The sequence below is a fragment of the Anopheles funestus genome, chromosome X (assembly GCF_943734845.2).
Source record: "Anopheles funestus chromosome X, idAnoFuneDA-416_04, whole genome shotgun sequence".
NCBI lineage: Eukaryota > Metazoa > Arthropoda > Insecta > Diptera > Culicidae > Anopheles > Anopheles funestus.
The window spans coordinates 16059731-16075181 of record NC_064597.1 but is presented as its reverse complement, the minus strand read 5'-3'; the positions used below and the strand labels follow the sequence as shown (position 1 = coordinate 16075181).

Sequence of the window (15451 nt, the reverse complement as noted above, 5' to 3'; positions counted from 1 at the left end):
GTTTCCAATATGTTGATTTTTAATAAAACAACCCAGCAGAGAGGGTAACACACAAAACAAAACACGAGCGAAAAAAAAAATGCCACCACTCGTTTTTTTTCCGCCTCTATTGGCACAAGTTTCAAATGTCCTACTCGCCTCCTCCGGATGCCGCCCTCTTCTCGCGCACCGAACCGATTGCATTTGGGGTTTTATTTGATTTTGTAGAAATATTTTCGAAAGGGATTTTTCGTTGATCAGTTTCGGGGGAGATCTTTATGGCCGTTTCTTCGGGTTTTGCTATTGTTGTTACTTGTTCCTGCTTCTGACATTCCGATGGTGCCATTTTTTGTTGTTGCTGTTTGTTGTTTTTAATAGTTTGGTGACATTTAGGTCCTTTTCGGTTTGCGCATGGTTTAGGTATTTCACGCGATAAGGAAATTTGGGTTTCTGGACTGTGGGAGGGGAGAAAGGAGAGCATCGAGAAATGGAAAAGAGCGCTTGGTGACGCTATATTGATTGGTCAGTTTTTTTTTAATCAGTGAATCATCTATCGGATGATGCGGTTTGTTTCTCAGCAATGTTTTCTTCGCTCGGTATTTGGAAGGATGAATCTCTGGTACTAACGCGAGATATGAGATACCTCCTATGGGTGTCGGTGTCTGTACGATGATTTTGAAAACGACTTTCACAACCCAAAAACCAACAAAAAAAACTAGAGCTTGTCTGAAGTCATCCGTGGTGGAAGGAAGATACTCCACCATATTAGATATTTATGAACTCTACAGTTGTTGAAGAATAAGAGAGAAGAAGAGGTGACAATCGGTTCTAAAAACTCAATTAACTGGAGTATAACTATTAAATAACTTGCTATTCTTTAAAGCAAATAAAAATTCTCTCACAAATCTTTCAGATTCTATAAAAGATTTCAATGAAAGCATAGTAGGGTACCTCAATAACAGATTATTGATAAATATTTCAAAAAATTCTAATTAAGATTAATGCATTCGATTTTTTGATACCAGTTCTAAGGACGAGTTGAAGCATTTCTCAAAACTTTTTCATGCAAACCGATCAGTGGATCAAATGTGCGGAGATGTCTTTCCACTTTCAAACTGCAAAATAATTGCTATACATTGAATTCAGAAACACGCAGTATTTCCTCTATGTCGAGAATATTGCACAATTGTTTGGAGTAGAGAATTAAATTGTATCTTGAGCCTTGTTAAGCTGATCAACGTCAGAATACATTTTTTTTATAAATATTATATACTATAATATCAATACGGCCAGGTCGTTGTTCATGAAAAAAGAAAAAGAAAAAAAGAATACGTGAAGAAGTTCAGATGCATTAAAATAAGACAGTTAGCAGACTCTGCTCAATACTAACCGGCTTTAGATCTTTGAGCCATGAAGCAGCCAGAAGGGAAGAAATATGAGGTTTCATATTGCTTTAATTGCTATTAAGCCCAAGGTTCGCTTAGGCGAAGAACGATTCAATTCGCGAACCATTTTCAGTTCATTCTCAAGCCGAATTTTTACTACCCTGTCTCTTTCTCTCGCTCGGCTAGATAGTCGGTTAGGTCGGGCGGAAGGGGAGCACTGTCCCATAGAAAGGTAAATTAAAGCGAAGACACAAATGTACACGTGAGAACAGTTTCGAGTTAGCGATAGAAATTTGCCATTTGATACGAATTGTGCTTTTTTTTTTCGTCAGTTTGCATTTTCTTCCCATGAAGCTTTCATCCTGTTGTTCATCGAGATACAACAAAAAGAAGACAGAAATGATCAACAAACGTGCGTGGGCCGGGAGAGTTGATAGATACAGTGAATGGCCACTTATTAAGGTCGAAAACGTGAACCTTCTTCCCAGAAGTGTGACCGGCCGCTTATCACACTCGAGCCCTTGCTGGATCAGAGGATCGGAACACAAGAGGGTCGCTTCGTGGAGGAAGGAGATATTTTTATTTTACGGTCTAAATACCAATTAAAGACACTAGCGCGGCAGAAAGTTAGGCTTTGGGAGTGACTTTCGAAAAAAAAAAAATATATCTTTAGCTGCATTGCAAAGTGGGCGCAAAATTTGTTGAACGCTGATAGAGCGCTCCGTGTTCGGTGCAGAGTAGTATTATTGTTGTTACTTTTATCGACTAATTGTTGCGGGTTTGCTTATTTCTCGGCTCTATCTTCCGGGCATAGACACCGTGGTGATATTTGGCAACCCAAACCTAAGTACTCGAACGTTCGAGCGCGAGAAGTAGAGCTAATATATTGGGCCAGGTGGAAGAAAGCACAATCAAAGGTGTTTTATTTTTTTTCTAAACCGGGGAATGCAAAAATGGGAAGGTAATGAGTCGGTACAATGAACGAATGCAATAACGTGTTTTCTTTTTCTTTTCCTCACTGCGCAACGGTTACCAACAACAGGAACAGCACCGACACCGGCATCATGGACCAGCAATACTGTCTGCGCTGGAACAATCATCAGTCTAATTTAACCACCGTGCTCACCACGCTGCTGCAAGATGAGAAACTGTGCGACGTCACGCTGGCCTGCGACAAAGGAATCGTTAAAGTAAATCCACACGGCTCTCATGGAGAGAATCCCTATTTTTTGTTGTTATAGCAGCAAAAACAATATTAACGTTCAATGTTGTTGTTTTCTTGTTTCGTTTTATTTGCAGGCACATCAAGCCATTCTGTCCGCTTGCAGTCCATACTTCGAGCAGATATTCGTCGAGAACAAGCATCCGCATCCGATCATCTACCTGCGGGATGTGGAGGTGAACGAGATGCGCGCCCTGCTCGACTTTATGTACCAGGGTGAGGTGAACGTGGGCCAGCATAATTTGCAAAACTTTCTCAAGACGGCCGAGAGTCTCAAGGTTAGTATATTCGGTGTAAAAGAAATATATGGGCAAATGATTTCAAATAGCTAACATCTTTTTATTGGTGACACATACTGTTTTTCTAGGTACGAGGACTGACCGAAAGTAGTGCTGATCGTTATTCGGCCGATGCGGACAAACTACGCTCGGAACGTGTCCGGGACTCAAGGGATGAGCGCGACACCCTGACGCTACCAAATGTGTCCAACAACAATAACAACACGATTAGCAGTAACAACAACTCCCTGCATCATGGACCGCTGCGCGACAAAGAGCTCAGCGAGCACGACCAGCTCGAACGGCTCCAGCAGCAGCAACAACAGCAACAACAAACGCACCAACAGCAGCAACAGCAGCAACAACAACAGCAGCAGCAACAACAACAGCAGCAGCAGCAGCATCAACAACCGACACATCAAACACACCACCACCATCATCATCCGCACGTCGGTTCCGGTGCAGCGGTACAGCAACAGCAACCTTCCCGGAGTGCGAGCATTGATCTGATGCAGTCCGCCCTGGTGGACGATCGCGATTACCTGCCGGCAGAGGATCGCGAAATTAGCACGGTAGAGAATAAGAAGAAACGTAAAATGTCCACCACCTGTGATAACTCTTCGCCCTCGACGCCCTCCCTAATGAACGAACGACAAGGAGGTTATGAATCACAGGTGAGCCCATATCGGAAACAGAAGGAAGGAGTGATTGAGATACCAAGCCCTCTTCCACCTCTGCGGCATCAAACCTAACGTTTATTTTGTTTCTTCGTCTTTTTTTCCACCCGCGTTATAGGCATCGTCACACAGTAGCTTCAAGCAGAGCCCCAAACCAGACGACGAGTTCAAGGTGAGCTCACCAGCACCGGTGCATCCGCTGGCGGGCCATCCGCTCAGCGGCATCAAGCAGGAGCTGCCGGAACTACCAGTGCGCCATTCGCTGTCCTCCGACCTGATGCAGGTAGGTCCGAACGGTTCCGGGCTTCATCCTTTTTGCTCTTCATAACAAAAATCCCCCTCTCCCCCATTCGTTTGTCCCCAGTGCCTCGTTACGGTTTAGCAAGAGTGCGCCCGTACCTGTTCTGTGTTTTGTCGAAATGTCGTTCTCGTTGTCTCGATTAGGGTTCGCTTGCTATCTATACGCAGCGTGTGTGTGAGTTTGTGTGTGGGCATCTATTGGGATGAATGTCAAGATTATTTACAGATGTGCCATCGTTAAAAAAATCCTTCGACCTCTTAATGTTTTGAAATATTAGGCTGAAGTTATATTTCTCCTCCGCATTCCTGCATGATTCAGTGGCTCTTAAACATAGACGCATTCCAGTAAACAAGAAACATTGTTGATAAAGAAACAAGCTGTTCTCATAAGCTTAGTTAATCTATTATCGTCGATTTATCGCTGAAAAAAAACAATGTTGAAAAAAAACAATGTCATTGGAGCCATTGGTAAGGTTACTCTACCTCGCCGATACGATGATTGTTTGGCATAAAGTGTATACAACTAAGGTGTTTTTTAATGTTATGTGATATATTGTAAACATTTGAGTTGTATTTGCTAATGTCTATGGTTACGTAGTGAGCAAGCTTGATGAAAAGCTTCATGCATTCATAGATTTCTATTACTGCGTGATCTAATGCATAAGATGCCTCAATCGCATCTAGCTTTCTAAGGACATCGCCAACAGTTTTATCACACCGGGTGTCCACCTCCTTTACGTTAGTACTCCCATTAGTTCTGTTTTGTTTTTATTTGTTTTTTTCCTGGCCAACATATGGTTCCTACCCCTTTTAACAATAGAATGTTTCATAGATGCATATATTCCCCATTCCTAACTAATCTTTAGGTCTATCAACATCCGGTTGGGAACTGAAAACGTTATGGATGGATATTTGGGAGTAGGGTAAAGAAAAAGGGAAGGGGAAGGTTGGTAGTGAAAAGGGGAGTTGGCGGGGGAAAGATAGAGAGCGAAGGGATTACATACACTAATATTACTACTGCCATGCATAATGCGTATGGGCAGTCAAGGAAAGCATATGTCGTTCACTCTCTCTCTCTCTCTCTCTCTCTTTTCCTTCCTTGCATACATCCCTTATTCCCAGATTTCCCATTTCTCACCTAATCTCCAACCCTATTCCATCCTTCACCCCCTCCACCATCCCCAATCTCACCACCACCGCCCACTATCCACTATCCACCCTCGCACATTGCCAATCACGACAAAGCAATAGAAAAAGAGAGACATGCACTGACTCCTCCTTCCCTTCCTATTGTATTGACAGAAAAATGTTTGGGGAGACGAATCGAAAGCACAACCGTCTGCATCGATCATGTCAGCTTCACCGTCATCATCGGCTTCACCGGCGACGTCGACGGCGGCGGCGGCAGCCACGGCGATGGTGGCGGCTGCGGCTGCGGCGGCAACATACACCGTCGTGCCGCCGCTCCCCGCCATCACCAAGAACACTACCATCGCTACTACCAGCTCCGCCTCCCTACTCCTTCCGTCCCTTTCGCTTTCTGCCGTCCCGCGTACCGCTGCCACCACCACCAGCGCCATCTCCTTTTCCGCTTGTTCTGCTTCTGCTTCTTCCTCTGCCTCCTCGCCTTCCTCCGTGCGGCACGTATACGCAGTCGATGGCGGTAGGGGTGAAGGAGGAGTAGGAGTAGGAGCAGCAGGTAGAGGAGGTGTAGGTGGAGGAGGAGGAGGTGCTGGTGGTGGACACAGGCAGGTCGCGGCACTGTCGACACGGTATCAGCAGCCCAAGCGCTCATTACTGCTCTCGAACGCCCTGCAGCTTGAACCGCCGGGAAAGCGGAGCGCTTCGTCACCCGCACAAGGAACGGTAGCACCAGGCGAAGGAGTTGGAGTAGGCGTTGATGCAGGAGGAATTGGTGGTGATGCTGCTGCTGCTGCTGCAGCCGCCGCCGTCGCACTCGCCGTTGCGAACTGGCCGGAAAGCAAGTCCTGCCTGCAACGCTATCTGCTAGCGCACAAGGCACATCTGATGGGTAGTGGTAGTGGTGTGGGTGACGTTGGTGTTGGTAGTGCTGGTGGAGAAGGTGGAGGAGGTGATCATAGTGAGGGTGGTGGCAAGGGAAGCCGAATGGCAGGGATATCGCGCTCATCGTTGCTAGCCGCTGTTGAAGCGTTCCACAGTACAGCCTGCGGTCGTACAACTGATGGCGATAGTGGTGGTGATGGCGGTAGTGGTAGTGCCACCAAGAGTGAAGAGGACGCCCAAACTGATGCAATCTTTGAGGCGGCATTCGCTGTAACATCCGGTGGGAGTGGCAAAGCCACAGCGATCATACCATCTGCAACCATTCCGTACCGGACTGCTTCCAGCGGAACCGGTTCCGGCACGAAAGCTCACGGTGGGGGTGGTGGAGGAAAGATGATTGCTGCTACTACCAGCTCCCGCAAGGGTGGCCGTTTTCGATTGAACTGGCTCGACCAGTTCGAGTGGCTCAAGTACGACGAGGAAAAGAACTATATGTTCTGCACGTACTGTCGCCGTTGGAGCGGCGACATACCGGACATTAGGACGTCATTTGCCGAAGGTAATTCGAACTTCCGGCTAGAGATCGTGAACCACCACGACAAGTGTAAGGCACATCGGCTCTGCAGCGAGCGGGAAGCGACCGAGGTGCGTCTTAGCACCATGAAGACGGAATCGTCGGTTTGTGATAGTCGTGGGAAGTCGACTATTACTACTACTGCTACTACTACCACCGCTACTACTACTGCCGCTAAAAACGCACCGTCAGATGGTGCCACACCCTGACCATCACCATTCCGTCTTCACCTACTTGCTTTCTGCACACTACGCCAGGGAAGCAAGAAGAGCGATGACCACCATCTAAAGCTCAGCTACATAAGCTCGCTATGTAGGAATGTCTGGGAATAGGAATTAACATCGTGCATCCGGCAAAGAGAGAATGCACCACAGTGCCAACATTTCTACTGTACTACATGAACAGTGGCCATATTTGAGGTTATGTCATCCTCGCAAAAAAAAACGGGCAGCTTGCAAACATACTGCAACAAACGCATGGAACGTCTACGAATGAAAATTGTATATTTTTTATATTTAAGTATGTTTAATGACACGTGGTGTCATTAATACTAGGTGTTGTACTACTAGGTAGTGTTGTACCTCGAAGGAGCTTCTTGTCGCGCAAGCATACAAACAAGACTAAAAGAAAGCAATATTGAAAATAAATCTGAACTTTTATCGACAACTTTAGCGTGCGCAAGCGTGTCAATTTCCTATGCAAAATACATGTGCTTCCACCTTGTTCTTACCATAGCGAACTTCATTCTCCCGGTTGGTATAATCTCGCAAAGGGACAGAGAGTTCACGAATGAAGTTCGTGGTACGAGTTAAGCATGTCAGAATATAAGCTAAAGGGGGAAATGTTCACCTTGGTAATGAAGAACACCGGATCGTATGAGATCTGATTCAAGCGTGTCAAGTCATCCATACGGGGGAAGTTATTCTTCATGTGCTTATAGAGAAACTGGTGCATTGGATCGGTGACCAGGGACACTGGAATGTCACATTGTTCTCGGTTGGACATGGGTAAATGACGACTAATCCAAGCTAATGCAATTTGTAAGTAGAAAAATTAGATTGTCCTCTTTATAGCCAAGTTGCCAGAGTGTTTGGTGAATACGAATCCCGCAAACTTACAGCTCAGAAATGCTAAAGGGTACGAATACAGACTTGCGCTTGATAGTTGGCATAGAGGACATCGACTATTCATTTGTAGCTCATTATAAATTCATAATCTAATCCCTTTTTACCGGAACGCAATCATATTATCAGCAGGAGATATGAGGCCTGGAAACTGTGGATGTACAGTTTTCGGAGATACTTGTGCAATCGTTGGAAAGTGAAGAGTAAAAGGCAAGGATCTTCGGTGTGCATTCGGACGAACGTGCAAGAGTGGCAATAAAGGCAGTGGGTACTCTGTCTGGATGGGCTATTTTCCTATTACGAATGTAACCCAGTATTAAAGCTGGGACGGGGAGATACGAATTGATGTAATTATGCGCCGAGACATACGAACATTCGATACATTCTGATCGATTCTACCACTATTTGTATGGGCTGATGAGGTGGAAATGAGGGACGATACTACTGTTAGGGTTTTTAGTCGGCTAGTTAATAAACTGCTGTTAAACCAATGTTATCTCGAAGCTTCTCCCCTTTTTCCCCCGTTAGGATTTTCCCAATCAATTACTTCGAGATGTGATTCTTGTATCTTGCGCTTTTGTGTACGTGCATGTGTATGAATGTAAGAGAGTTAGTATACGCTGCCTTTATTTAGTTACTGAAAAGGACTCTATCAGGATTGTTTTCTCTTTCTCTTTTTCTCTTACCTTCTCTTCCTTACATTCCTTCTTTCAAAAAAACCTCGCCCTATATTTCTTCCAGCCCCTCAAGTTGCCGCTGTATGCTGACGAGATGTCTGCGAGCATCGGACTCGAACCGCACGCGCACCTCAACCATCTGCGCCACAAATCGAAACATGTAACTAACGCGCATACACAGTACTTACCCCAACTCCCCTCCATCCCCCTCCATCACCCACAAACACTGATACAAAAACACGTGCATTCATATGTATATATATATTTTTGTATATATACACCTAACAGACAGCCACACATATTCTGACCCCTGGCGACCTGATTCCTGTTCCTGTTCCTTCTGCTGCTTCTCTATAGCAACCCAATAGAGGTCCTTAGTAGCGCGTTACTTTTTAGTAAAGATTAAGTTATTTTGAGTTATTTTGTTTGTAGACTTTTCCTTTCGCTTTTCTGCTCAGTTGCTGCCAGGTGTGTGCCTGGGCATTCAGTTCTCGTTGGCAAATCTGGCTTCCGTTTCAATTACGACGCCTGATGGGAATAAGGGTGGGATGGGTGGTATGGGAGGAAAGGTTTATGGTGAGAAGAAAAGGGATGATCGTGTGGGTGTCGTCGAGACGTGTGTGTGTGTACTTCCAATATAAAGGCCGCTTTTTTATCCTATGCATTGTTCATTTATCCCGGTTCAAATCGCATCCTTTTGATTCTACGTAGCCTTGCGCGAAATACCTCCAGTTTTCAAACCAATTTTGCCTCGACTAATCGGTTTCGATCTTTTCTATTTTTTTCCTTTTCTCTCTCTATCTTGCTCTCTGTTTTGTTTACATTTTCACTATCGCAGCCAATACCAATCAATTTGAATGCGGACGATATGAACAACATCCTAGCGCCCGGTAACATGGCGTCGCTCAACGAGAGCGGTGACAGTGATGCACATCTGTCACATCCGGATCATCCAGACAATATCGATGGTGAGCGAACGAATACGATTTTTTTCTTATTGTTTTTTTATCAATATTATTCTTCTTAATTTAATCTGCTAAACTCCTGTCTGTCTGTAATCTCCCTTCTTAGAATATCCTACGCTCTTGCGACGACGTATACATAAGCCACGTATGCAATCCAGCTAGGGCTGTGTTGGTGTACAGCGCTTATGTATGCGTTGAGAATTGAATATATTTATAGGAACAATTTATACCTATTTATTTAAATTTAAACTGTAAAACAAATAATCTTTTAACTTCGATGATTAATGTTTTTCCTTGTTTTGTTCCTTTTTCGGAGACTGTTTTTGTAGTACCATTTGTGAATCCATATACTTATATATATATCTACATATATTTGCTCTTGTTAGTTTTGGTATCGATTTTTTAATTTTCGGCTCAAACGCTTTGATGTTTTTTTTCTATTACTGTTTATTTTCTCTATCATTTTCCTGTTACTCTATTCCCATTGCTACACAAAAAGAAGAAAAAATACAGCACACACACCACACATGCAAAACAACACAATAGAACACACAACCACACGAACATTCCATCACACATCTACACACACGCAAGCGCTCACTCACACGCACACACATACACACAGATATATATATCTTTTATTTAGTTGACGTTGCTCATCATCTTTATCATTATTGCTACTACTATTACTATTACTACTATTACTACTACTACTACCACAACTACTGCCTACTACTATAACTACTACCATTATCCTATACTTGCGTATTTTAGTTATATGTTTGCAAAATCTATAGCAAATTGACACACAATTTAAGCCTTATAATAACCACACACTCCACTACACGTTCGATTGTTTTACCTTTACCTCCTATCGTTACTGACCACTACTTACCTCTTTTGTAATTGTATTGTTCGGTTTTTATTTCAATATGCCTTTATCTTTTTATCTACTATAGTTACTGTTTCGTAGTATTCTTATGATATTTAGTAGTATTACAATATTTAAACTACATACCGCTACTCTAGTATATTATGCTCTCTGTTTAGAAATGACACGCATCTAACGTAGCTATCTAGATTATACATTACGAATAATTCATCGTGGTTGATAAATATATTTGTATGTTTGTATTTCGATATACTTCACATCTGTTATTCGTGACACAATGTATACATTTTCTTTCATTTAAACCAAGTTATTCCGGTATACTATTTTCCAGTTTCTCTCGCTCTCTCATTATCGAACTTCCTTTGTTGTTGTTTATGTTTTCATTTTTTAATCCTTTCTTTCTGTTTTTTTATTTCCGTTACTCTCACACACTGTTTACTGTCGCTATTAAATGCTAATACTGAGCTGTAGAAATTAACGGTGAATGTTTGTAGATATCGATTTGTTTTTCAGTCTTTCTATGTTTTTTTAATTGTTTTGTTTTATTGTTTTTTACACTCCTGCCAATATTGTTTGTTGTTTGCGAAATTGTGTTTAATTTAGTTCATGCTGTGTTACTCGGCGAATTTAAGGCTCTTCCCCGCTCACATTCCTTTTAAATTCATTATTTGGGCTTTTCCTTCCAAGTGCTATAATATAATAATAATGTTTTCTTTTTTAAATATCCATTCGCTTGAAACCACGGGACAAAACTATTGTGTCGATGATATGTTTCAAACTTCATTGTTTACTTTATTTTTGGGCCTTTTTCTTTTCCTACTTTTTAGTCACATCCATTTACTTCTTGACAAATTTCTTTTGTGATGATTTTTCTTCTTTCTTTTATTCGTTTGAAAGAGAAAATCGATCTGTTTGTACATGTATCAGTTCAATTTTAATCCGTTTGTTTTATTTAATTATTTTCGAATCATCCTTGTTTTGTTTCATGTTGATTGTGCAAGTTTCACACTGAATATAATTGATATATTGTTTTTTTTTGTATTACCGGTACCGTCCTTCTGTTTTGCTGCGATTCACTGTTTTTTGTTTGTTTGTTTGGGCATGTTTCAGTGGCGCCCAATATTTGTGTGCCTATGTTCTCGAACATCATTCGTATAAGCGTAACAAACCAGTTACGAAACTGTTGTTGTAGACATCTAGTATCCTAATTTATTCTCTTTTTTGTTATCTTTTTTTGTTGCATATTTTATACTGTGTTTAATGTTGGTCCGTCCTTTTTAGTTTGGTTTTCTTTCCTTTGTTCATTTATCACATTTGCTTTTTTATAATCTTTCTTTCCACATCTTCATTCGTATTCAATTTTGTTTCGTTTCATATTTCATCTTTAATCATCTCTTTATTCTTATAACTTCTTTTATCTCTTATTCTTCCTCGCATTCTTCTTCTACTACTACTTCTACTTCTACTTCTACTACTACTACTACTACTACTACTACTACTTCTTCTTCTTCTACTTCTTCTTCCGTAAATTATATTTGAGTTCAGCGATCGTTTCAGACCGTAAGGCAAAAAAGCGGAATCAAATTGTAAATTTCTTTCTACGGCAAATCTTATATGCAGTCAAGGTTTTGTTGTTTGATCTGCCTGTTTCGGTATACGCCATGTGCACGCGAGGGCTCGTGATTGTATAGACTTTGTTTTATATATTTAAAAAAACCTACGTATATATACATATACACACACCTTTATACAAATGTAAACGCAAACGTGTGTATCGCTATGCAAATCAATCGTCAATATTTCTTTGCTGCGAGTAAGTATTTTTCGATATACGATGTTTCTTTTCGATTTTTGTTTCTATATCTTTACCTTTGCGTGCATACTTATTCCTCTCTACTATCCGCATACACATTTGTATATTGGCACGGTTGCGTCGTGTGGGTCCGTTGTATTCGGTTTGGTTCGTGAACTACTACCGCATATTATTGTTTGTGTGTGCGCCTTCTGAACCCCGGCTGGGCGCATACTTCAAAACGTACGCATCGATTGCTAGAGAGCGAGATCAATCAATCAATCTTTTGGGTCAATGCGGATGGGAACGTAATGTTTATTGAAATCGATGATAGTGAATCTACCTATTTGTTCGAAATGAATACAGTTTATGGTATTTTTTATCCACTAATTTAATAGCAGAAAGTCCCAACGTCAAAGGTGTCCCCTGAATATATGCATGCATTGCAAAATCTTCGCTTACCAGTTTTGATTATAGGAATCAAAATATCTGCACAATGTTCGAGAGAGAAAGCAAGTGATCATTAGAAAAAAAAGAATTATATGTCTATATATAGCGCGCGCGAGAGAGAGGGAGAGAGAGAGAGAGAAAGAAAAAAGAGAGAAAAGGAGAGAGTGAGAGAGCGAAATAAGCAACTTGATTTAAATGTAATGCGTAACATACATACACACGAGATAATATTCCGTCAAAAGATTGTAAGAAACAGTACTATGAGAGGATTAAATTAACCTGATTAATATTTGTGTGCTCTCCTTGACATTTCCATTTCATCGTGTTATTTATCCCTTATCAACAAAACTGCTTGTTGAAACAAATTCCCATTGCTTTTCATGGTGTTTAATTTTCAATTGTATTATCATTATTCTTCTCTCTGATCTTCTCCTGCCCTGGCAAAGCTTATATTGCTATCTTAATGTTTATTTATTGTGGTTAACTTCTTTGTGTCTTTTGTCATAACACTTTCTCTATCTGTATGTTTTGTTTAAGGAATTTCCAGTTTTATTATTACTAAGCATTTTGAATGTGTGCACCGTTTACGGATAAAGCGAAATTTCTTTTCAATTCTGACAATGTGTTCTACTCACTTGTGGTGACTCCAACTAGCCTTTTAGGTATTTATTTTTTTCGTATGCAACATCAGGACGGCTGATGGTTTGAATCTTTAGACATAATGAATGGAATGGGAAAAGATGGGATTTGGGCAATACGAATAGTAATTCAATAGTTCTTTAGATGGGAACCCATTCGTGACGGCGTTTGTTGTATGCAGATGATTGGTGCGTTTGCTCAGTTCTATCACAATCTTTACCTGCTGTTAATTCCGTACGAGGTTCGGTAATATAAAAGACTTTAGTCATTGATTTCATTTTTGACACAATGAAAAATAGTATGATGAGGGTCGATAATTCATTTGGTGCCTATCTCTCATCACGTTAACTGAGCGATTGATTAACGCCATAGACGACATTTTAAATTTACACAAAACATTCATCAGCTGATTTCGTCGTACACAAGCTACAATTATTTCTCCTGAATGTTCGCAAACGCGCGCGGGCACTGTCAATTGAATTTGTTTAGTTTGTTTATTTTTTAAACAGGTGGTAATGTGCCAAATATTATACACAGCACAACAAAACACAAGAAATTATGCAAATAGTTAAAAAAAATAGGTAATGCGATACAAAATGTATGAAACAACTCTAGAAATATCAAAAAGATCAAGAACCTACGAAGTGCGCGAAGCAGACGAAATTGAAACCATTAAAACGTAGAACAAAATAGGAGACTGATCAAAAACTCAATTAAAAGTAAGCAACAACAATACAAAAAAATAAGAAAAGTTAGAACAAATTACAAGCGTTATTTTTAAAAACAAAAATAAACGTTAAGCAAATGAAATAATTTAATACAAGCACTAAAAGAAACGATAAGACAAACAGTTCGAAGTTGTGAAAAAAACTAAACCAAAAAGTTGAAAAAAATATTCTTCGAATATGGCGATGGGTTGCCATTCTTTTCTTTCCCTGAACCACCCCACCCCTACCCTCTGCAGGGTTGTTATGTTTGCGAAGTGGATAGAAGATCGAAACAACTACTTTTTTCTCTTTCGTTTGCTCTCATCGTTTTGTTTTATTTTTTTATTGATGAGCATATATTTGATTTTAGTTCTATTTTTAATTACGTGTTTTGATTGTGTTCTGTTTTGCTTTCTTCGTCAGTTTTGTTTTTCCTGTCTTTCGTTTAGTGTGTAGTGTGCGCCATTTTTCCCAGCAACAGTTTGGTTTTTTCCCCTTAGTTCTTTCGTTTATATTTTGTGTTTACATGTTTCATATCGTCATTTCTCCTTACCGATGCCTCTCTAGCGTTTATTGAAATTGTGTGCCAACTAGATAGAACTTTATAGCAGTACCGTTGTATGTTCGTTCGTGCCATTGCGTTAAATTCTTGTTGACAGCTCCCTTTTTTCGATATTGTGTTGTTGTGTTTCTGTTTTATCGTTTTCATTTTGTTTTGTTTATTAATTCCGTTAGCGTAATTTACTCTCGCTGTACTCATCATGTGCCGAATCATTGCCAGAAGTAAAACATTCTCGTGGTAGCCAATTTATTGTTAGTTTATTTTATTCGTTTGTTTGTTTGTTTGTTTGTTGGTTTGTTTGTTTTTTTGTTTGTTTTGTTTTGTTTTGTTCTTTTTTTTCTTTTTTTTCGGTTCTTACCTTCACTAGAATAGTATTAGACTGGTACATGCCACTGAAATGTATTCATCTCTTTTAACCACAGCCTAGCTCCACTATTATAAAGTATAAAACCAAACAACTCATGTGTAATTATAGCTGTATTGTACCCTAGTGCAAACTGTGTCGTTTTCTAGTCGCTTGATGCGGTGCCGGTTACGTATTAGTGTTCTTTTCCCTATGTTCTCCTTGTGCATTTGCAACACCCTCTCCTTCTCTCTCTCTGTATCTCTCACACACCCATACAATTACACTTTTTGTTAAATCATAATTTGTGCATCGGTGTTTAGTTTTTTTTTTTGTTTTTAATTTCTCTATCGTTTTCAACGTTCATAGAGCAGTTTCGCATTATCACCTTTCGTTTCGTCACGTTCTGTTATATTGAGACAGCGGTGGCAATCAAACACACATCATTTACGGGAATACAAGTGCTGGGAACCAACGCCAATTATCATAGTCCTCGCATTATCTAATACTTAACCGTGTGTGTTAATGTTTAAGAAGTCACGATTGCCATTTTGTTTACCATTCCATACAATGGATCGTTCGTTTTGTTGGTCCCGTTAGTAAAGGGTTTTTGGTTGTTTGTTGTTTGCTGTACTTGTTTAATTTGTCATCCAAACACTCTTCCATCCATTCCTTACCTTCCACATCCAAATATCATGCTGAGTCGAGCTACTATTTAGTTTTAGTGTAATACGTTTTACCCCATGTAAAGCGAAAATATATAGTGCAGTTTATATAAGAATAGCCTTAAGTAAAAAAAATAACGCATAACTTTAGCGATTAGAATAGTTCAATATGTTATCGTTTTCTTATATACATAT

General features: G+C 40.5%; 1 protein-coding gene across 11 annotated transcripts in view; it reads left to right on the top strand.

The window, feature by feature from the left end:
* The window catches only part of LOC125764647 (streptococcal hemagglutinin), a 72284-nt gene that overhangs the window by 53500 nt on the left and 3333 nt on the right, over window positions 1–15451 (top strand). For 9 of the 11 annotated variants that reach the window (XM_049429102.1, XM_049429095.1, XM_049429110.1 and 6 more), the window contains 6 exons: window positions 2407–2554; window positions 2664–2864; window positions 2954–3538; window positions 3660–3824; window positions 8306–8401; window positions 9080–9209. In XM_049429102.1, the coding sequence (XP_049285059.1) occupies window positions 2407–2554; window positions 2664–2864; window positions 2954–3538; window positions 3660–3824; window positions 8306–8401; window positions 9080–9209 (1325 nt within the window). Of the gene's footprint in view, window positions 1–2406; window positions 2555–2663; window positions 2865–2953; window positions 3539–3659; window positions 3825–5143; window positions 7112–8305; window positions 8402–9079; window positions 9210–15451 lie in introns of those variants that run through there. The other 2 variants (XM_049429149.1, XM_049429160.1) reach the window with 2 other exon arrangements.